Source organism: Neoarius graeffei, chromosome 19 (genome assembly GCF_027579695.1).
Source record: "Neoarius graeffei isolate fNeoGra1 chromosome 19, fNeoGra1.pri, whole genome shotgun sequence".
NCBI classification, from domain to species: domain Eukaryota; kingdom Metazoa; phylum Chordata; class Actinopteri; order Siluriformes; family Ariidae; genus Neoarius; species Neoarius graeffei.
In genome coordinates, this window is record NC_083587.1 from 64923474 (window position 1) to 64947214 (window position 23741).

General features: G+C 40.0%; 1 protein-coding gene across 1 annotated transcript; it reads left to right on the top strand.

The window, feature by feature from the left end:
- The first annotated feature begins 783 nt into the window (after window positions 1-783).
- Window positions 784-21470, top strand: LOC132868025 (trafficking regulator of GLUT4 1-like). The gene is made up of 2 exons (XM_060901006.1): window positions 784-1202; window positions 20905-21470. The coding sequence occupies exons 1-2, from the start codon at window positions 888-890 to the stop codon at window positions 21073-21075; spliced, it is 486 nt and encodes a 161-aa protein (XP_060756989.1). The 5' UTR covers window positions 784-887; the 3' UTR covers window positions 21076-21470.
- The last annotated feature ends 2271 nt before the right edge of the window (window positions 21471-23741 follow it).

A 23741-nucleotide genomic window follows, 5' to 3' on the forward strand; every position in this document is an offset into this window, starting at 1 on the left:
GCATTTTTGTGTTTGTTAAAAATGATCATTTTTCACATCACACTTTTTACTTCACGTGGCATGTGAGAGGAGAAAAAAACAATAGGAGTAGTTTTTAATATTTAATGCTCAGGTTCACGTTACTATAAATTGCTAAAGCTAAAGCATTAAACACTCTCAGGTAATCATATGCATGCATTTATAGAAATAAAAATATACATTAAAACTCATAAATCATATACATATTTATACTCTCATGACTGGTACACGCTTTAAAAATCATTTTCCTTGATCCTGGTGTCTTACTGTCAAAGGTGCATCTTTTGCAAGGTAATATTGTGACATCCAGATGTGAATAAACACATTTACACAGACACCCCAAGTACTTTATGTCAGCAATAAGTTGCATTGTTCTGTGAGCTGTGAGTCACCGCATATTAAGTAAACAGCATTTCTTGAGTTCTCCACTCAGTATTCATTAACTCCGCACTGTAAGACACTGTCATAACGAAACTTAAAGTGCTACTAATAGATAGATAGATAGATAGATAGATAGATAGATAGATAGATAGATAGATAGATAGATAGATAGATAGATAGATAGATAGATAGATAGTCTTATGCCCTTTCTTTTGTCTCTAACAGCCAGAGAAAGTGAATCAATATCCTGGATTTCCTTCTTTTAATAATATTTTCCATGCATATACTGCTGTCATCATTCTTTATTTCCTGTTTCAGCCTCGTTCGAGAAGTCTGATAGAGTGGCAGTGTGGAAACGCCCACAGATAGGTGTGGTCACATGATAACAAGCACTATAGAAGACCATGAAGAACAACAGGAGAGTGGTGAGAAGACAGTCAGCCACCTGACCGTGAACTTGAGACTCATCAGAGCAAGCAGAGTTAAACATGGATCCCAGCTACACAAGTGAGAAATCAAGGATGGCTGAAAATCCTACAGCGTACCAGGCTAATATGGGGTATCCTCCAGCCCAAGGGGTCGCCCCTGCTCACGTTGGATACCCTCCAGCCCCGGGGTACGGAGCCTCACCTTATGGAGCTCCGCCGTACCCAGGTCAGTCCACTGTCACTGTCCAGCCCACCCTTTATGTGACCCCAGCGACTCACATGAACCCCGTCCCTGATTACCTTTGTTACTCCATCTTCACCATGCTGTGCTGCTGCCTTCCCCTGGGCATCGCTGCTCTCGTCTACTCCATCACCGTAAGTAAACTTTCACACTGAGCTATCTGTTTTTATCTCCCTGTCTGCCTTCTTGTCACCATAAATATCGTGCTTATCTCAGAATAAAGACATTTTCACATTTATAATACCGTTTGAACCCCAAATCAGGAAAAAGTTGGGACGACGGTGTGTTCGAATTGAAATAAAAACTGAAAAGAGTGATTTGTAAATAATCTTTGACCTGGATTGCAGTCGTAACAATTCAGTAGCACATTATTTGATGTTTCACCTCATGAATTTGATTGTTTTTTCAAAATAAACACATTTCAATTTCAATTTTGATTCTTGCAACACATTTAAAAAAAAAAGTTCGGTAGGACGGTAAACTGTTTCTCAATTTGTAATGTTCCCATTCCTTCTCACAACACTGAAAACATGTTTAGGGACTGAATTATTATTTGTAACTGAAATGATGACGCGAATATAATTGTCACCTGTTTAGTAACTGTTGTAATATTTGAGATAAAAATTCATTCTTATTTAGTCATTTCTTATTTAGTCATTTTTCAGGGTTTTTTTTTTAATCGTGGCTAAAAACGTTGATGAATCTTCTTAGTTCTTTGACTACCTGTAGTGTGTGTGTGTGTGTGAGCGAGAGAGAGAGAGACATTTGAGGACAGAGGTCATATTACCATGTGACTGATCCGTTGGGAATCTTCCAGTTGTTCTCGATTACTCACCCTGGATTTACTACTTTATGAAGTCGTTTCAACCACGAACACATTTTCATTTAATTTCAAGCCCCAACTTGTATAATAACACAGACTCCTGTTAGGAGGCTTGAATGTACAGTATGAATCAAAAGTTTAGACACACCTTCTAATTCAGTGTATTTTATTTATTGTTACTGATTAAAAGTTACTTCATGTTTTAAAGTAATGATGGATGTCATTTCTCTTATCCGAGTGGTTCTTGGCATAATTTTGTCATGAGCATGGATATTTTCCACTTCACAACATTTTAATTTTTATATTATGTCGTATATAAGACTTGTTTTTTTTTTAAGATTTTTTCACCTTCATTTGATAGGACAGTGTAGAGATAGGAAATGAGCTGGAGAGAGACAGGGAGAGATCGGGAAATAACCTCAGGTCAGAATCGAACCCGGGTCCCCGGATTTATGGCATGGCGCCTTAGTCAACTGAGCCACATGGAATAGAGCTGCTTTATTTACTGTATTTTTTAGTATTTACTGTTTCCTGTTTGGGGCGGCACGGTGGTGTAGTGGTTAGCACTGTTGCCTCATACAGTAGCAAGAAGGTCCGGGTTCGAGCCCAGCAGCCGGCGAGGGCCTTTCTGTGTGGAGTTTGCATGTTCTCCCCGTGTCCGCGTGGGTTTCCTCCGGGTGCTCCGGTTTCCCCCACAGTCCAAAGACATGCAGGTTAGGTTAACTGGTGACTCTAAGGCCAAGTTTACATTAGACCGTATCTGTCTCGTTTTCTTCGCGGATGCACTGTCCGTTTACATTAAACCGCCTGGAAACGCCGGGAAACGGGAATCCGCCAGGGTCCACATATTCAATCTAGATCGTGTCAGCTCCGGTGCTGTGTAAACATTGAGATACGCGGATACGCTGTGCTGAGCTCTAGCTGGCGTCGTCATTGGACAACGTCACTGTGACATTCACCTTCCTGATTCGCTGGCGTTGGTCATGTGACGCGACTGCTGAAAAATGGCGCGGACTTCCGCCTTGTATCACCTTTCATTAAAGAGTATAAACGTATGAAAATACTGCAAATACTGATGCAAATACTGCCCATTGTGTAGTTATGATTGTCTTTAGGCTTGCCATCCTTCCACTTGCAAGTGGTAAGTGATATGCACTGGGATCACACACACAGCGGCTCAGTCCCGAAAACACTGCTAGTGTGCTTCACTCGCGCACTCTGTGAGCTGCGCAGGGCCGGAGTGCGCACCCTACAGAGAGCACTCGCTGTTCAGGGCAGAGTGATTTGGAGCGCAGGATGCCTGCGGAGCCGAGCGTATCCGTGTATTGGTGTTGCTGTGTGCACGCAAATCGTGTATTGGCGTTGCTGTGTGCACACTAATCGTTTTAAAAACGTTAATCTGATGTAAACATGGTCTAATGTAAACATGGGCTAAATTGACTGTAGGTGTGAATGTGAGTGTGAATGGTTGTCTGTGTCTATGTGTTAGCCCTGTGACACCTGGTGACTTTCGCCCGTAGTCAGCTGGGATAGGCTCCAGCTTGCCTGCGACCCTGTAGAACAGGATAAGCGACTACAGATAATGAATGGATGGATGCTTTCTGTTTGACCTCAAATCCATAAAGAAGGCAGGAAATTGTACAATTACCTTTTTACAAGACACACCTGTTAACTGAAAAGCATTCCAGGTGACTACCTCATGAAGCTGATTTAGATAATGCCAGAAGTGTACAAAGCATCATGAAGGGAAACACTGGATACGCTGAAGAACCTAAAATTAAACATTTTTTTGTTTATGACATAATTCCATATGTTTCATGTGTTATTTCAGTTTTGACGTCTTCAGTTTTGTTCTACAATGTAGAGAATAATCACAATACAGAAACACCTATGAATGAGTAGAGTAGTTGTGTACAAACTCTTGACTGGTACTGTAAATATTTAACAGTTATTCTATGAAATCGAGTCGTACATGAGCTGATCGCTGACGAGGCGCGTAGCACCGAATTGTCTATAATCCATGTACAACGAGATTGAGTGGAATTACTCTTTTATTCTATTCACATTCACTGGATTTTGAGAAACAGAGCATTTTTATTTTTATCTCATCTCATTATCTCTAGCCGCTTTATCCTGTTCTACAGGGTCGCAGGCGAGCTGGAGCCTATCCCAGCTGACTACGGGCGAAAGGCGGGGTTCACCCTGGACAAGTCGCCAGGTCATCACAGGGCTGACACATAGACACAGACAACCATTCACACTCACATTCACACCTACGCTCAATTTAGAGTCACCAGTTAACCTAACCTGCATGTCTTTGGACTGTGGGGGAAACCGGAGCACCCGGAGGAAACCCACGCGGACACGGGGAGAACATGCAAACTCCACACAGAAAGGCCCTCGCCGGCCATGGGGCTCGAACCCAGGACCTTCTTGCTGTGAGGCGACAGCGCTAACCACTACACCACCGTGCCGCCCTATTTTTATTTTTTTTGCAAATTCGATAAATAAAAACTTTATACAAAACGTCCGACAAAATAATTTCCTCTTAGAGTGTAAGCAAATCAGTGAAATTACAGCAAAATTAATGACTTCTTCTTCTTCTTTAGTTTTTTTTTGGCGCTTAGCAAACCAACTTAATGGTGCATTACTGCCACCCACTAGGCTGGAGTGTGGAACAGGAGATATTGGGGGGGGATAAATTTATTTTAGCTATTTCTGTTTCTTGTAAATACTAGATAATATTTGGGGTTTTGTTTTTGAGTAGAGCTTTTATTTCATCCTTGGTTGGTTCAGCAACACGCTCTCCGCTATTTTGTTTTTCTCTACTCATGGTATATGAGCTGATATCCTAGTAGTGAATCAGAAGGTGCGATTGCTCATATCCAGTGAATGTGGAGAGAATAATAAATTATGGCAGATAAGATGCGAGTCTTATCCTCTTCAGCTTTACATTATCGTGATGAAGGATGTGGACGTTGTTTGTTCGGGCTGTGGCCTCCATCAGCTCGTACCTTTCAACAAAGCAATGAGAGCCAATGTGACACTGCTGAGGGTTTTTTTTCTATTCAGTTGAATGAAGCCAGAGACAGATGGCATCAGTTTGCAGACACTTGGCTGAAGGGATAACATTATTTTACTTGTATTTAGTGTTATATTCATATATATATGCTTGATGAAAAAAGTCGGGTTATAATCTCCATAAAGAGATCAAAAGAAACAGATGAATAGTAGAGATAATATCAAACACAATAGCATTGTATTTCTGTCTCTTTGGCCAAAAGAAAGGGAACCTTCCACCTGTTAGCCCACATTTAGGCACAAATAATCCCTGACCACGTCAACACTGTATGCATAAATGAATGTTGGAGATGTGTGTTTGTTCATGGCTTAGTCACGGAGCAACAAACCTCTGAGCGCAGGACACCAACGCATAAAACTGACACAGAAATATGGCCTTGTTTCTTTTCTTCTCTGGCTGATAAATGCACTTCTCGCTAATCATTGGCAGAGGTGGACAAAGTCCCCAACTTTATTACTGAAGTCAAAGTGCAGATCCCACTGGTTACATGTGACTCCGATACAAGTGAAAGTTGTCCAGTCAAATTTTTACTGAAGTTAAAGTACTGAAGTACTTGCTTTTAAAAATACTTAAGTATTAAAAGTAAATTTTCTGTCAGTGCATCGTTGTATTATTGCCACAACGCTTACAAAACCTAACGCCTCTACCAAAGACAGAAATGTGAATTCACAAAATGAACGCATGCTGTGCCGTCATGGTGGTTTAACATTAAGCTAGCTAGTCAGTGAAGCTCCACCTGACATGTGAGCAAACTCTTTTCAAACTCGAAATCATATTGTGTAGCTAACGCTACTAGAAAATAAAGATTTCTACATTCTGTTTATTTGGCAAGATTATGCTAAAATATATTTCTGAAAGGACTTCAGATAAGTTAACGTTATTCATGTTAGCATAACTCCATGTTTACATGCTAACTAACAGTGTCCAAGTTAACTAGCTATGTGTTAGCGTTAGCCGTGGACAAGACGATGGCAACTTGGCGAGAAAATCCATGGAAAGTTATTTGACTAACCAGACTGCATAACTATTGGAACATTATCGCTAGCTCTAAAAGCACAGACAACTTCATTACAAGCTTTCTCTTGGAATAAACTGTCTACATCCCTCAAGATGCTTCTGCAGGTCGGACGGTGAGTTTTTGTCGGCTGTGATGTGGTTCGTTTTCAGCAAACAAAGCAAACATTTAAAACGAAATGAATCTTTAATCCTTTCAGAAAACTGAAACATGGGTTCTAGGTAAAGCCATGAGTGCGTGCGTTCTCCAGAAGAACCGCCTCCTTCCATTCTGCCATCAACTGATCGTGTTAAATAACGCTGCTGAGAAATCACTGAACTTGATTTTATCCAGTCTATGGACGTGACGTGACCCGAGTGATTACTGATCGGCTCTCAGTGTCACCTGCGAAAAAACCAATCACGTTTTAGAAAAGAAAAGAAAAAACATCCACTTTCAAAACCGCTTCATAGTAACGAGTAACGAGGACCTTGATAGAAATGTAGTGGAGTGAAAAGTACGATATTTGCCTTTCAAATGTAGTGAAGTTAAAGTCAGAAGTTTCCAAAAAAAAGTAAAGTACAGATACTTAAAAAGTGTACTTAAGTACAGAACTCAAGTAAATGTACTTCGTTACTGTCCACCTCTGATCATTGGTATATATACGTACATATTTGTGTGTTTAAACACTTATTGAGAATGTTTACTGGAATTTCTTGCTCCTGTAACATTGATATGAAAATGATATGAGTGTAAAAAGTGGATTAAAAACATGATGAAACTAATGACTCACTCAGAGAGCGCAGACCTGCAATAAGGACAATAATTGATTCTTCTGTGATGTGTAAACCACTTTACCCACCTTACTCCTGCTTCTTTACACGGATTATAGACAAGAATGTGCTTGTGTTCATAACGCTCCTGTTTCAGCCATCGGTTTAGCTTAGCCTGATTGTTCGTACAGTGGATATACGTACTCGGATATTATGCTCGACTTTTCATGCATCACGATTCCTCCAGCGTGATCTACAGGACCATATGTCTGGTTATATTTCCAAAATTATTAGAATTATACACCTACATGCATATCTCAGGGGATTCCTGGGACCTGTGATATGGAGTCAGTGTATTTCTACATTGGTTATGTTTTATCTCCATCTATTATGTTACATCCAGTAGATTTTGCATAATCCTCCTAACAGGCAAACAAGCAGACAGATCACACTGCAAACATAATCTGATGGAAGTGCAAACATACTGAATATACACAACCAGCCAGAAGTTTGGGCACACCTTCTAATTCAATATTATTTCTTTATTGTTATTGACTGGAAGTCACTTCATGGCTTAAAGTGATGACGGATGTCGTTTCTCTTTACTTAGTTGTTCGGTTCTTGGCATAATATATATGGATTACTACAGTTGTGGAAGGAATAGGGCTGTTTCATTATCTCATCTCATTATCTCTAGCCGCTTTATCCTGTTCTACAGGGTCGCAGGCAAGCTGGAGCCTATCCCAGCTGACTACGGGCGAAAGGCGGGGTACACCCTGGACAAGTCGCCAGGTCATCACAGGGCTGACACATAGACACAGACAACCATTCACACTCACATTCACACCTACGCTCAATTTAGAGTCACCAGTTAACCTAACCTGCATGTCTTTGGACTGTGGGGGAAACCGGAGCACCTGGAGGAAACCCACACGGACACGGGGAGAACATGCAAACTCCGCACGGAAAGGCCCTCGCCGGCCACGGGGCTCGAACCCGGACCTTCTTGCTGTGAGGCAACAGCGCTAACCACTACACCACCGTGCCGCCCCTGTTTCATTATTTTAATATTTATTATTTACTGTTTGATGATGTTAAACACATTAAAAAGGCAAGAAACTCGTCCACCAATTACCTTTTGACGAGGCACACCTGTTAATTGAAAAGTGTTCCCAGTGACTACCTCATGAAGCCGGTTAAAGTGCCATTCCACCATTGGATGTATTTTTTTGGCATAAAATACAATATATTTTATGACAACATGACTAGACAGAGAAATCTTTTAGCTTCAAAATGATATATCAAACATAATTTTTTGACAACGACAAGTATATTAATTTTGCGACCAAAGTCACCTACCCTTTTAATTTCCGCGCGGTAGTGAAACGTGATGTCATCGGCAGGTTCCCCTTCTTGTGTACCACGTCACATGTGACGTGGCACAGATTATCAGCAATGGCGGATAGAACGCGATTGTCAGCTTCGGAAAAGAAGCGAAGGAAAATAGCAAGTGATGCCCAAAGGAGACGGTCGATGGTGAATATCAGCACAGCAATCGACAAGTGGAAATCGCGTTCTATCCGCCATTGCTGATAATCTGTGCCACGTCACACGTGACGTGGTACACAAGAAGGGGAACCTGCCGATGACATCACGTTTCACTACCGCGCGGAAATTAAAAGGGTAGGTGACTTTGGTCGCAAAATTAATATACTTGTCGTTGTCAAAAAATTATGTTTGATATATCATTTTGAAGCTAAAAGATTTCTCTGTCTAGTCATGTTGTCATAAAATATATTGTATTTTATGCCAAAGAATACATCCAATGGTGGAATGGCACTTTAAAGCTAGACTGCTTTACAGATTTTTCAAGTGTAGGTTATAAAAAGAATTTTCCTCGACACCCAATTATTTTTGTTTAGTGACCATAAGCTACTGAATTCGAATCACAGATTTCCAATTTTATTATTTTTTAAAAAATAGAACAATTAATGAATTTATCTCCACGTGGCTCTAAATTCTCCGCTATTTTTTCCTGCTTCACCATGACCCAATACAAGATACTACGTCATACATCACATGGTGGGCTTTCCCCGTTTGCGCAAGGCATTGTGGGATACAAATTTGACACAGGAGAGAAAAATGGAGGACGTGAGTGTGCGAATGAAATGTGAAAGAGCGACTACAGTAACGGAAAGAAAGCGAGAAGAAAAGACGTTATGGTATATACGAAGGAAAGGAAACGCAGGACCAAACTAATAAATATGGGCGCTCAGCGAGCACCTCGGTGTGATCAGCTGTTCGTTTAGCGACAGAATGATGGAACTGTCAGTGCACGCTCAAAGATAAACCTGTAGATGGCAGTAATGCAACACTGTGGATGCCAGCTGCTGTAAAACCCAAAAGAAGAAGAAGAAGGTAAACCTGCGCATGCGCACACGGACTTCCTCTGTCTGCTTGACTGCGCCAAGCGAGCGATTTCATGCACATTATTTGCTTTAATCCCCTCAAATTAAATAACTTCCCAGCCACAGAATGGACTGATATTTTGTGAGATATTACAGAAATAAACAGATATCACAATCACCACATTTCAGACAGAACTAAATTTCACCGATTTTATGAAATTGAAAGGCCGTCTCGCTTTAAGATAATAACACTAGTGTGCAAAGCATCATCAAGGTAAACGCTGGATACTCTGAAGAATCTAAAATAAAACACTTTTCTTGTTTGTCACATAATTCTAGATATGTTCCAGATTTTATTTCATAGTTTTGATGTCTTCAGTATTATTCTACAATGTAGAAATAGTCACAATACAAAAAAATAAAAAATACGAATGAGTAGAGTAGGGGTGTACAAACTTTTGACTGGTCCTGTATGCTAATTTATGTCACATTTTTGACCATGAGATGATTATACAGTATGAAAATATGTGATTTAGCACAAAGACATTTTTTGTTTGTATGAAAGTTTAATCTTTATAATAACCAGCTTTAAAGATGTCTCACATTCTGCATGAGAATCTCCTCTGAAGCCCCGACACGGCGCTCACTGATAGAACTCTGAGTACCCTCAAAGTATGATTGGACGATGTGGCTTTAATACGTTGTTTTGTTCGTGGCACGGCTTCACTGGGAGTCGATCAGTGCTCCGGGTGGATTTTGCGTAGAAAAAAATATCAAAATGTTGATTGCGCAATGCGCTCTTTGCTTGTCCCACCAGAGTTCTTTCAAAGGGGCAGAACCACATAACCAACTGCCAATTAATGAAATGTGAATGAACATGATTGACAGTTCAAACCTAAACACATCAGTGTCAGTGTCAGTCAGACTCACAGAGCACTCAGAGGTGCAGTCAACCATTACTAACTGAATCCATAGGGTTTCCACAACAAGTATAACTTGTTATTTTATAATTGTATTTGGTAAATAATTAGTAAATACTTAAGTACTGTATAAAGTTGCGTTTGATTTTTTGTGTTTGTTGTGAAATTTCCGTATTTATTTCTACGTCCATCGAGTTAGCTGACAGTGAAATTTAGCTAGCTAGTGAGTAGCTTAGCTGTTTTCTAGCACAACATGTCAGATACAGTACTACTAATTTTGGAAAAGTCTTTCGATCAGGGCCAACCGAAGCCTTTATGGGGCCCTAAGCAGAATTTGATTTCATTATCACACTCATTATCAATTTTATTAATTGTAGCTGTGTTGTTGGTGTCATCCCAGTGTCAGCTTGGTACATTTTATTCTCTGTGCTTTTAATCTTGCAAGGTTGCAAACTCACAAGTTTAATATTTAAAGTGATCCAGTACAAAGTGGCCTACTAGACATGGTGTACTGAAACATAGCAAAATAAACCCCCAGTCAGTGTATTTTCTGCTGTCGGTCTGACTGACGGCAGTCGCAGCGTTCGCAAAATGCACTTAACGTCATTACAGTGTGCATTAACACGTTAACATAATGTTGCGTTTTTGTATGATTACCATTAACATCATAAAATATATCACAAAAGACATTTCACAATCTCTTGTGGGACATTTCAAGTGCTCTTAGAGGCCTTCTGGTGGCCCCGGAGCCCGTAAACAGGTGCTTAGTTAGCTTATGTGTCAAGCCATCCCTGATTTTGATTCTCTTACTAATACTACAGCATTCTACAACAGTTTGTTCTGTCCACTAATCTGATTGAACGCCCTGCGTTACACACTGTCGGAAATTTCCAGTTAACCTTTGTGTCAACTCAAAAAGTTATACAAGTTGTTTCACTACTGCAAAAAAAACTGAATTTGAGGAGCAAATTACTTAATACTAGTGAAATTATCTTGCTGCATGGACAGATATTTTTACTTCATCAGACATCTTAGAATAATTTAGTTGCAATCTCGAACTAGGTTTAATAATCTCAGAATTGGTGTCGTGTATTCTTCTAATAGGAAATGCTAGATCGTTTCAACTATTTTCAAGATATTTTCACTTGCTAAGATATCATTTTTTGCAATGTGATCCTTTGTAATTTCAACTTGATATTCCGAGTTAAAGCAACTTACCACATTACAGACAATTATCCGTTCAAGAAAACTCACTTTATCTCATCAAATCCACCTCAAATCTCTCACTATTTCAACTCGCGCTTGCAAGTTAAGATAATTTCATTCAGAGAGATATATTCATACTATATTCTATCCACATTCACTGGATATGCGCAATCGCACGCTCTGTTTGGGTACTCTACTACTATGGAATCAATTTTGTGCCAAAATGTTCATACAATACTTTTGAAATATCAAACAAAAACGACAAATCAAAATACAAAAAAAGAACAAAAAGTCAATTTTTTTAGACTGGCAAACAAATTATTCGTGTAATCGTGCAAAATATCAGTCTATTACTCTTCAGAAACCTTTTATTTTTGTTCCGCGTCTTTCTCAGTTTTGTTTGACGTAATTTATTTTGGTTGCGATTCCAGCTTTCTCGTTTGCGCTCCCTGACTTTTTGCTTGCAGTTTTGGCACAAAACTTGACGTGTGGGTGGGCTGTCCAGGAATGCATTCCCATTGGCTAACTTGTGTTTGACTGACAGCTACACTCAGCCATTCCCTACTCAGATTCTGGCGGACTGTTTGCCGAGTGACCGATCCATTGACGGTAAACAAGGATGGAGTGGACTTCAGTGGCGACTATGATACTGAATTAATTCAACAAAGTGTAAATTCAATATTATAGTCGCCACTGAAGTCCACTCGATCCTTGTTTACCGTCAATGGATCGGTCACTCGTCAAACAGTCCGCCAGAATCCGAGTAGGGAATGGCTGAGCGTAGCTGTCAGTCAAACACAAGTTAGCCAATGGGAATGCGTTCCTGGACACCCACACGTCAAGTTTGTGCCAAAACTGCAAGCAAAAAGTCAGGGAGCGCAAACGAGAAAGCTGGAATCGCAACCAAAATAAATTACGTCAAACAAAACTGAGAAAGACGCGGAACAAAAATAAAAGGTTTCTGAAGAGTAATAGACTGATATTTTGCACGATTACACGAATAATTTGTTTGCCAGTCTAAAAAAATTGACTTTTTGTTCTTTTTTTTGTATTTTGATTTGTCGTTTTCGTTGGATATTTCAAAAGTATTGTATGAACATATCAACTTATATACTGTGAGTAGAGAAAAACAAAATGGCAGAGCGTGTTGCTGAACCAACCGAGGATGAAATAAAAACGCTATTCGAAAACAAACCCCCCCCAAAAAAATACAAGAAAGCAACAAAATATGGAATAAAAGTATTTGATGGTAAGAATGCATCTTTTTTATTTTTCAAGAATTATTATTATCACATTCCTCACAAATTGCTCCTGTCATTTCGCCGATTTGTTTACTTTCTAAGCGCAAATTATTTTGTCAGATGTTTTGTGTAAAGTTTTTATTTATCAAATTTGCAAAAAATAAAAATAAAAATGCTCTGTTTCTCAAAATCCAGTGAATATGGATAGAATAAAACAGTTATTCCACTCAATCTCATCGTACATGGATTATAGACAACTTAGTGCTACGCGCCTCGCCGACTATCAGCTCATGTACGACTCGATTTCGTGGAATAACTGTTAAATATTCATCAGTTGCCATTTTAAGTTTAGAGCATCGTGTTGTTAAATTGTTTCTACTTAGATTTATTTCTTATTTTGTGAAATAAATGTAAGTTTGCAATTTTTCTTAATCTTCACACCGAATCACTTCTGAATCACAAAAACTACTTTGTATTTTCTTGGCTTCACACTTCCTCTTCCTCCTGCTCCTCCTCTTCCTCCTCCATTTTCTTCTCCTCTCGATCCACTTCCTCCTCCATTTTCTTCTCCTCTCCCTCCACTTCCTCCTCCATTTTCTTCTCCTCTTCTCCTCTCGATCCTCTTCCTCCTCCATTTTCTCTTCCTCTTCCTCCTCTCCTCTCCTTCCGCTTCCTCCTCCACTTTCTTCTCCTCTCCCTCCACTTCCTCCTCCATTTTCTTCTCCTCTTCCTCCTCCTCCCCTCCTCTTCATCCTCCATTTTCTCCTCCTCTTCCTCCTCCTCTCCCTCCTCCATTTTCTCCTCCTCTCCCTCCTCCATTTTCTCCTCCTCTCCCACCTCCATTTTCTCCTCCTCTCCCACCTCCATTTTCTTCTCCTCTTCCTCCTCCATTTTCTTTTCCTCTTCCTCCTCCTCTCCATGCTCCATGTTCTCCTCCTCTTCTTCCTCCTCCTCTTCCTCCTCCATTTTCTCCTCCTCTCCCTCCTCCATTTTCTCCTCCTCTCCCTCCTCCATTTTCTTCTCCTCTTCCTTCTCCTCTCCCTCCTCTTCTTCCTCCATTTTCTCCTCCTCTTCCTCCTCCTGCTGTCCCTTTTTCAACTTCTAACTTTCAGACTTGAGCTAAATGAACATTCACAACACAGACAAAACTCACAACTAGTCAAAACAATGGATGACTTTAAATTTAATGCTTACAAACTTAAGCTTAATATCCAAAACTCATCTTGACAATTGGAGTTAAAGAGAAGAAATAAGTTCACATAATTTAATGAATTAATGAAGCTATAAGTTTTTTACAGTGTAAGAGAGCTGATATTTACTCGAACAGTACAGGGATATTTCACTGTTTGTATCATCGCACTTGTCTGTGTTCACGACATCAAATTCTGATTCTAGTAAAAGTTCATTACACTGAACCTGTTACTGCAGTTTCCACTGACGAAGCAAAACATTTTAAGGATCTTGTGTCTGAAATGTCAGTTACTCGATAATAAATTCTTGCTGATGGAAAAACAATAAAACAATAAAAGCAGTTTCACGCTCACAGTGATCCAAAACCTTGCTGACTCTCAGGGTGTCAGCTCTCTCGCTCATGTGATACTGTTTAAATTACACATACAGTGGTGCTTGAAAGTTTGTGAACCCTTTAGAATTTTCGATATTTCTGCATAAATATGAGCTAAAACATCATCAGATTTTCACACAAGTCCTAAAAGTAGATAAAGAGAACCCAGTTAAACAAATGAGACAAAAATATTATACTTGGTCATTTATTTATTGAGGAAAATGATCCAATATTACATATCTGTGACTGGCAAAAGTATGTGAACCTTTCGGATTAGCAGTTAATTTGAAGGTGAAATTAGAGTCAGGTGTTTTCAATCAATGGGATGACAATCAGGAATGAGTGGGTGCCCTGTTTTATTTAAAGAACAGGGATCGATCAAAGTCTGATCTTCACAATACATGTTTGTGGAAGTGTATCATGGCACGAACAAAGGAGGTTTCTGAGGACCTCAGAAAAAGCGTTGTTGATGCTCATCAGGCTGGAAAAGGTTACAAAACCATCTCTAAAGAGTTTGGACTCCACCAATCCACAGTCAGACAGATTGTGTACAAATGGAAGAAATTCAAGACCATTGTTACCCTCCCCAGGAGTGGTCGACCAACAAAGATCACTCCAAGAGCAAGGCGTGTAATAGTCAGCGAGGTGACAAAGGACCCCAGGGTAACTTCTAAGCAACTGAAGGCCTCTCTCACATTGGCTAATGTTAATATTTATGAGTCCATCATCAGGAGAACACTGAACAACAATGGTGTGCATGGCAGGGTTGCAAAGAGAAAGCCACTGCTCTTCAAAAAGAACATTGCTGCTCGTCTGCAGTTTGCTAAAGATCACATGGACAAGCCAGAAGGCTATTGGAAAAATGTTTTGTGGATGGATGAGACCAAAATTTTTGGTTTAAATGAGAAGTGTTATGTTTGGAGAAAGGAAAACACTGTATTCCAGAATAAGAACCTTATCCCATCTGTGAAACATGGTGGTGGTAGTATCATGGTTTGAGCCTGTTTGGCTGCATCCGGGCCAGGACGGCTTGCCATCATTGATGGAACAATGGATTCTGAATTATACCAGCGAATTCTAAAGGAAAATGTCAGGACATCTGTCCATGAACTGAATCTCAAGAGACATTTGGTCATGCAGCAAGACAACGACCCTAAACACACAAGTCGTTCTACCAAAGAATGGCTAAAGAATAATAAAGTTAATGTTTTGGAATGGCCAAGTCAAAGTCCTGACCTTAATCCAATCAAAATGTTATGGAAGGACCTGAAGCAAGCAGTTCATGTGAAGAAACCCACCAACATCCCAGAATTGAAGCTGTTCTGTACAGAGGAATGGGCTAAAACTCCTCCAAGCCGGTGTGCAGGACTGATCAACAGTTACCGCAAACGTTTAGTTGCAGTTATTGCTGCACAAGGGGGTCACACCAGATACTGAAAGCAAAGGTTCACATACTTTTGCCACTCACAGATATGTAATATTGGATCATTTTCCTCAATAAATAAATGACCAAGTATAATATTTTTGTATCATTTGTTTAACTGGGTTCTCTTTATCTACTTTTAGGACTTGTGTGAAAATCAGATGATGTTTTAGCTCATATTTATGCAGAAATATCGAAAATTCTAAAGGGTTCACAAACTTTCAAGCACCACTGTACACAAAGGAAGGGGTTTTTGTCACACCCACTTTTAAACCCCATTGATCAAAACTTACCTGCTCTGTTGATTTATTATTATTACCTCGCCCGCTACGGACTAGACTAAAGAAACCGCTTTCAAACATCCATTCATCCATCCATCATCTGTAGCCACGTATCCTGTGCAGGGTTGCAGACAAGCTGGAGCCTATCCCAGCTGACTACAGGCGAAAGGCGGGGTACACCCTGGACAAGTCGCCAGGTCATCACAGGGCTGACACATAGACACAGACAACCATTCACACTCACAGTCACACCTACGGTCAATTTAGAGTCACCAGTTAACCTAACCTGCATGTCTTTGGACTGTGGGGGAAACCGGAGCACCCGGAGGAAACCCACGCGGACACGGGGAGAACATGCAAACTCTGCACAGAAAGGCCCTCGCCGGCCACGGGGCTCGAACCCGGACCTTCTTGCTGTGAGGTGACAGTGCTAACCACTACACCACCGTACTGCCCCATAATGACCACATGAGTGCCAAATTTTTGACCAATCACAGTGCCACAGTGCATCTTAATCAGCCTCATGTGGGGGCATAATCATCTGCATGAACCAAACAGTGGCACAGTCTAAACTGGCAATTTTTTTTCAAGCACTAAAGATGATTTATGGGCCAAAACAGGCATGGGGGGCCACACTAAGAGCCCCAACCGTCCCGAAGCACATCAGGCAGCATCAGTAATGCAGGGGTTGGTAAAAAAATAAATAAATAAAACTGAAAGCGCTGTCAGCCAGCAAGCAACCTAAGGGAGCTCGGTTTCTGGGCTCTAGTCCCTGAGGTATTTTCACTCTCAAAAAATGTAAGAGATTAATAGAAAACAACTGACTTGGCTGTCATCTGGGATTTTGAATGTTGTAATATAATAATGTAGCTTAATAATGTGAGTGAGAAATGATGTTTTATTGAACTGACGATTAATTTTACTAGTGACATTAAGTCAGTGGACACGTGCCTCAGTTTCCTGAGACATTCTGGGTGTTGATGATAACTTTATAATAAAGAGACAGAAACTGAAGTGAACAACAAATTTAAAAAGATAATTGGAGAAATCAGTGATAAAGATGTCATAAGCTGTGAATATGTGTGGCTGATCATGATATGTTATTTCTTGTAAAGTTAGATATAACTTTATCAATATATCTATGCCAAAGGCACGGTGGTGTAGTGGTTAGCGCTGTCGCCTCACAGCAAGAAGGTCTGGGTTCGAGCCCCGTGGCCGGCGAGGGCCTTTCTGTGTGGAGTTTGCATGTTCTCCCCGTGTCTGCGTGGGTTTCCTCCGGGTGCTCCGGTTTCCCCCACAGTCCAAAGACATGCGGTTAGGTTAATATGGGACGGCCTTGGGCCGAAGTGCCCTTGAGCGAGGCACCGAACTCCCAACTGCTCCCTGGGCGCTGTTAGCATGGCTGCCCACTGCTCTGGGTATGTTGTGTGTGTGCGCTCATTGCTCACGTGTGTGTTCACTGCTTCAGATGTGTTAAATGCAGAGAGGAAATTTCACAAGTGTGTGATGAATAAAGTTGTGCTTTCTTTCCAGTCACCCTTAAAAAATACAAGCCTCAGGAAAACTGGACTGAGCCCCCGGTCTGTTTAATAACTCAAATAGAAACAGACTCTTTTGCTGTTTACAATAAATTGGAAATTCCTCCCCAAATGCCTTGAAATTGTCTCAGATAAACCCAGCTGTGTCCGAAATCGCTCACTCGTTCACTACTCCCTACTCCCTATATAGGGAATTACTATATAGAGGACTATATAGTGAGCTCATTGGTAAAATGAAAAAATGCTTTCGGACACTAGTCCGTCGCGCTGGTATTTACGTCATTACTGTCGCACAATTAAAACGTGCCAGATCAGTCGGCTGGTGGGTTTTCAAAATAATAAATACATGCGTGCGTTTTTGTGATAAATCCATATTATACTGAGCGCATTTCCCACATTAATCAATACAAAGTTCCTGCAGCTTTCAGTTCTTTTAAATCAAGGCTGAATACTTTCTTCTTTGCCGCTGCCTTTTATTAAATCACATTTGAGACTTTTAATTTGATTTCTTTCAGCACGACCGCAGTGCATGATGGGATATATTGCTTTGGTTAGTGATCATCGTTGTACACTACTTTTCATGATGCATTGTGGGATACTTTGAGTGCACTATATAGGGTGTAAATAATCCTCACTAAGGTTTTGGACAGCACTACAAAATGGCGTCCTCACTATTCAGTGAGAAGGGAGCGATTTCGGACACAGGGCCAGTTTTCCATTTTTCTCGCCTATGGTTCATAGTGAAGGGCTTCAGCCTTTTTAATTGTACCCTCCTATTCTCTGCCTCATACCCTTTTATTCCCCTAAACTTTGAGACCACTGTTACAGAAGGAAAGTGCGTTCCACTGAGCTCTAGCACTGGGCCATTTCCAGGAAATAAGAGTTTGGGTCATGGCGACAGCATGCGTATGTCAGCCTCGGTTCGGAGGTTTACTTGGTATATTTTACTTCTGTGCTTTTTAAATTGTTCATTTTTGGATTACGCTTCATTTTTGTGGCTTCTGCCTCATAGGGTAAATATATATGCTATATTTACTGTATGGACATCCGATCAGAAAACTATTTTATTTATAAGCAGTAGCCACATGGACCCATAAGGTACCTATTTTTTTCGCGATATCTTCCTTCATATTCATCATAAGTGCGACCAGGTGAGGATTGTTTTGCCTAACAACACTTGTTACACAGATTTAATAAAGTGGCAGTTAATTCAGTGACACATAATTATACTGCATCATGGCGAATGAAATACAGTATATTTTCAGAAATAAGATTGAGAAACTATAAATCAGGCGGCATGGTGGTGTAGTGGTTAGCGCTGTCGCCTCACAGCAAGAAGGTCCTGGGTTCGAGCCCCGGGGCCGGCGAGGGCCTTTTTGTGTGGAGTTTGCATGTTCTCCCCGTGTCCGCGTGGGTTTCCTCCGGGTGCTCCGGTTTCCCCCACAGTCCAAAGACATGCAGGTTAGGTTAACTGGTGACTCTAAATTGAGCGTAGGTGTGAGTGTGAATGGTTGTCTGTGTCTATGTGTCAGCCCTGTGATGACCTGGCGACTTGTCCAGGGTGTACCCCGCCTTTCGCCCGTAGTCAGCTGGGATAGGCTCCAGCTTGCCTGCGACCCTGTAGAAGGATAAAGCGGCTAGAGATAATGAGATGAGATGAGATGAAAATATAAATCAGAGCATAATAATAATAATAATAATACATATCAAAAGTCTTTAAATTATTTATGAAAAAACAGCAAAAATAGTAATATAATACAGGTACAAGCAGCGATTATGGGAGTCAAGCACTTTTTGGCCCCACCCCTTAGCAAATGTATTTCATTTTAAATCTAATTTAAACAGAAATACTTTAATTTCAAAAGTGTCAAAGGTTCACCTTGACGCTCCCAATCCCAGTCTGATGTTAACGACTGTGCAGACTTCAGAAACTTTATTTACCAACAATTACCATTTCTATTTTTTAAAGAAGTCGTACTTTTTCTCCAGTTAAAATGACACAGGTCGATGTGCTGATTCAGGAATCATTTAATCCACTCGTCTTTCTGAATTGTTTGAGCTGAAAGTCATCCCCATAGCTGGTACGCATCATCTTGTTTCAATACATTTTATTTCCTAATGCATGCAGGGCGTCCTAACCATGCGTTAGTCTGTTTACAAACCGCTCGCTCAGCAGCCAGTACAGAAAAGTCACATGAGGTCATGCGTGGGTCAGAGGTCGCGACCACGGAGCCACAGCAAACATGGCGGGTCGCCCAGATCGAACGAAGACTCCTAAATTGAGACAAAAAAACCCCGATGATTTTAAGGAAGTATCTGACATTGTCAGAGGCAAAAGAGAGGGGGGAAAGCATCAACTATTACATCAACTTTTATACAGGATAGAATTGAAAGATTCCAAATGTAAGCGCACTTGTAAGCTTGAAGGCTCTCGAGTGCTCGCTTCTATGTCGGAGGCCGCCGGTTCCGCCATGTTTGTTGCAACCTCACTCATTATGATATTATAATGAGGATAAACTTCAGCCGTTTTCGTACCCAAGTGTAAACATGAGCATGGGGTGTTGCAGTGTTTTTCCGTCTCATTCTCCTTTACAGGCACAAGGCAGCAAGCAATACTGCGTGTGATTCAAGTACCTAGGGGTCATTCTAGCTCCACAGGGTACTATTCATCTTTTTAATACATCGAACTGTCACTTTAAATTTATATTTAATGTTGTGAAATGATGGTGAAGCAAAAATGTAAAGTTACACCTTTAACTCCGGCTGTTACAAAGGGCTGATACTGGAGACGCCTTCCATAAATGTTACATAAACATGTCTCATCTCATTATCTCTAGCCGCTTTATCCTTCTACAGGGTCACAGGCAAGCTGGAGCCTATCCCAGCTGACTACGGGCGAAAGGCGGGATACACCCTGGACAAGTCGCCAGGTCATCACAGGGCTGACACATAGACACAGACAACCATTCACACTCACATTCACACCTACGCTCAATTTAGAGTCACCAGTTAACCTAACCTGCATGTCTTTGGACTGTGGGGGAAACCGGAGCACCCGGAGGAAACCCACGCGGACACGGGGAGAACATGCAAACTCCACACAGAAAGGCCCTCGCCGGACCCAGGGTTCGAACCCAGGACCTTCTTGCTGTGAGGCAACAGCGCTAACCACTACACCACCGTGCCGCCCCACATAAACATGTCCTTGTGCTAAAAAACTTGAACTCAGCAGTCCCAGTTAAATCCCAGTTAAATCCCCACTAACTTGTGATACGTTTGTGATATTTGTTGTTTTTATTTTTTTATGTTAATATCAAATGCAGAATTATATCCAGGTTCCTAACTCTGTCAACCTGATTGTTTTTTAACACACACACACACACACACACACTTATCCAGGCTTGTCTTAGATTTAACTGAAAGCTGAGCCAGTGAAAATATCTTCAATGTATATAAGATTAAAATATTTATTTCCTGAAAGAATAAAAATGATCTGCTAAGAGATTTAGAAGTCCTGTCAGACATGTGATGTCTCTCTCTCTCTCTCTCTCTCTCTCTCTCTGTCTCTTTCTCTCTCTTACAGACTCGAGATGCCGTCATGGCTGGCAACAGAGAGCTGGCGGAGAGCAACTCTCGCATGTCACGAATCCTGAACCACATGGCTCTGGCGATCGGGCTCGTTGTCATCATCATCGCCATCATCATCATCATCGTTTCAGTTACAAGTGTGTCGTCAATGTCCCCGTACAATTAGAACTGAAACACGAGAGAGCTTTACTCAGACACTATTATTCACTCCAAGATTATTATTATTATTTTATAATGAATATTGATTAATTTTGTATGTACAGCATCAGTCTAAATTTTTGTTTGCTTTTATTTGAAATAATCATGAACATCTAAATAAAAGGTGACAGCAGAGCTGTGTGGAGATACATGAAGAGTTCATTGCACGCTTATACTTTATACATTTGTAGAATATTCAGGCTAGATGTTTCATCCCATTCCTGTATTTGAATATGTACTAGGACATTCTGTGATTAATAAATAATTAATCATTGTAATTACTGTGATCACTGTGCCTAATAAACTGGCAACTCGGTGTGTATTCTTTATCGGAGTCTTTCACATTCCTGTTCATAGAAAGAAGTCAATTGAGTTAATAATAAAATAATTTTTTTTTAAAAACCCACTACTCCATGGAGTTTATTTTATAGTTAACTGTCTGAAATGGGTTCAGTAGGAGTCCACGTCTGTCCCCTAAGGTACAATCTACACTAATGTACACTAACCTCTAGGGCTCATTATTGGACCTCAGGGTAATGATGTGTAACTTTTTAGGGCCAAAAAGGTTCATATATGTTCCCAAGCAGTATATAAAGGGTACAAATAAGTACCTTAAAGGGTACTGCTCCAGTAACAAGCCATTGTATCGCTAAAGGTAGAATAATATGCTTTATTTTCTGAAAGTGTTAAAGGTCTACAAAAGGCCATCAAGAACTTAAACTCTTTTTAAAACTGCAAAAAAAAAAAAAACAACAACAACATTGAGGTACACTTTTCTAGGACACTAAATTAAGAAAAGTAATTTAATTTTAGTTTAAACCCTTGAAGCATTTCCTCTCCTCTGATTTAATTAGAAAGGTGTGAAACTTTGCAGCTATAATCATCTTTGATATGATACAATACGATATGATATGATACAATATGGTATGATATGATACGATATGATACAATACAATATGATATGATAAATACGATATGATACGATACAATATAATGTGATAAAATACAATGCAGTAGGTTATGATACGGTACGATATGATACAATGCAATATGATAGAATATGATACGATACAATACGATATGATATGATACAATATGATAGGATATGATACGATACAATATGATATGATACGAAACGATATGATATGATACGATATGATATATGATACAATACTATACAATATGATATATGATATGATACAACATGATATGATACGATATGATACAATACTATACAGTACTATACAATATGATATGATATATGATATGATATGACAGAATATGGTATGATATGATACAATATGATACAATACGATACAATATGATACAATACGATACAATACTATGCAATATGATATGATAAATACGATATGATATGATAAATACGATACGATACAATATGATATGATACAATATGATATGATACGATACAACACGAAATGATATGAGATGATATGATATGATATATGATACAATACAATATGATATATGATACAATACGATGTGATATGATACGATATGATACAATATGATATGATGTGATATGATACGATATGATAAATATGATATGATACAATATGATACAATACGATACAATACTATACAATATGATATGATATGATACAACACGATATGATATGATATGATATGATATGATACAATGTGATATGATAAATATGATATGATACAATACAATACGATACTATACAATATGATATGATAAATGTGGAGCAGCACGGTGGTGTAGTGGTTAGCGCTGTCGCCTCACAGCAAGAAGGTCTGGGTTCGAGCCCCGTGGCCGGCGAGGGCCTTTCTGTGTGGAGTTTGCATGTTCTCCCCGTGTCTGCGTGGGTTTCCTCCGGGTGCTCCGGTTTCCCTCACAGTCCAAAGACATGCAGGTTAGGTTAACTGGTGACTCTAAATTGAGCGTAGGTGTGAATGTGAGTGTGAATGGTTGTCTGTGTCTATGTGTCAGCCCTGTGATGACCTGGCGACTTGTCCAGGGTGTACCCCGCCTTTCGCCCGTAGTCAGCTGGGATAGGATCCAGCTTGCCTGCGACCCTGTAGAACAGGATAAAGCGGCTACAGATAATCAGATGAGACAATATGATCCGATACAATATGATATGATATGATATGATATGATAAATACGATATAATACGATACAATACAATATGATATGATATGATACGATATGATACAATATGATACAATGCAACATGAAAGGATACAATATGATATGATATGATATGATATGATATGATATGATATGATATGATATGTGACCAACTTTGTGAATCCAGGAATGATGATTATGAAAAGAAGGACGATTTTAAAAATATCACAGTTACGGCCAAATCACCGAGCTCATCTGTTCAATTATTTACATATCACTTTAAAAATATCAACTATATTTACACCCCAGTTGTCTCTTTGTCAGAATTAGCACCTGAACTAACAGATACATTAAAAATGTACATATATGGCTGCAAGGTGACAAATAAAAACGGTTCACACCAAAGAACCTTGAAACGAGTCACCACTAACACAATCCTACACAAACACTGATATTAATCCTTAAAATCCTGACGATACTCATGGAGGAGACTCACCGACACGCAGAGATTATAATA

Bases quoted from the DNA above. Each gene is read 5' to 3' on its own strand.
- LOC132868025 (XM_060901006.1), top strand. From the start codon at position 888: ATGGATCCCAGCTACACAAGTGAGAAATCAAGGATGGCTGAAAATCCT. The intron at 1,203-20,904 runs GTAAGTAAACTT...TCTCTCTTACAG, and splicing joins CTCTCGTCTACTCCATCACC to ACTCGAGATGCCGTCATGGC.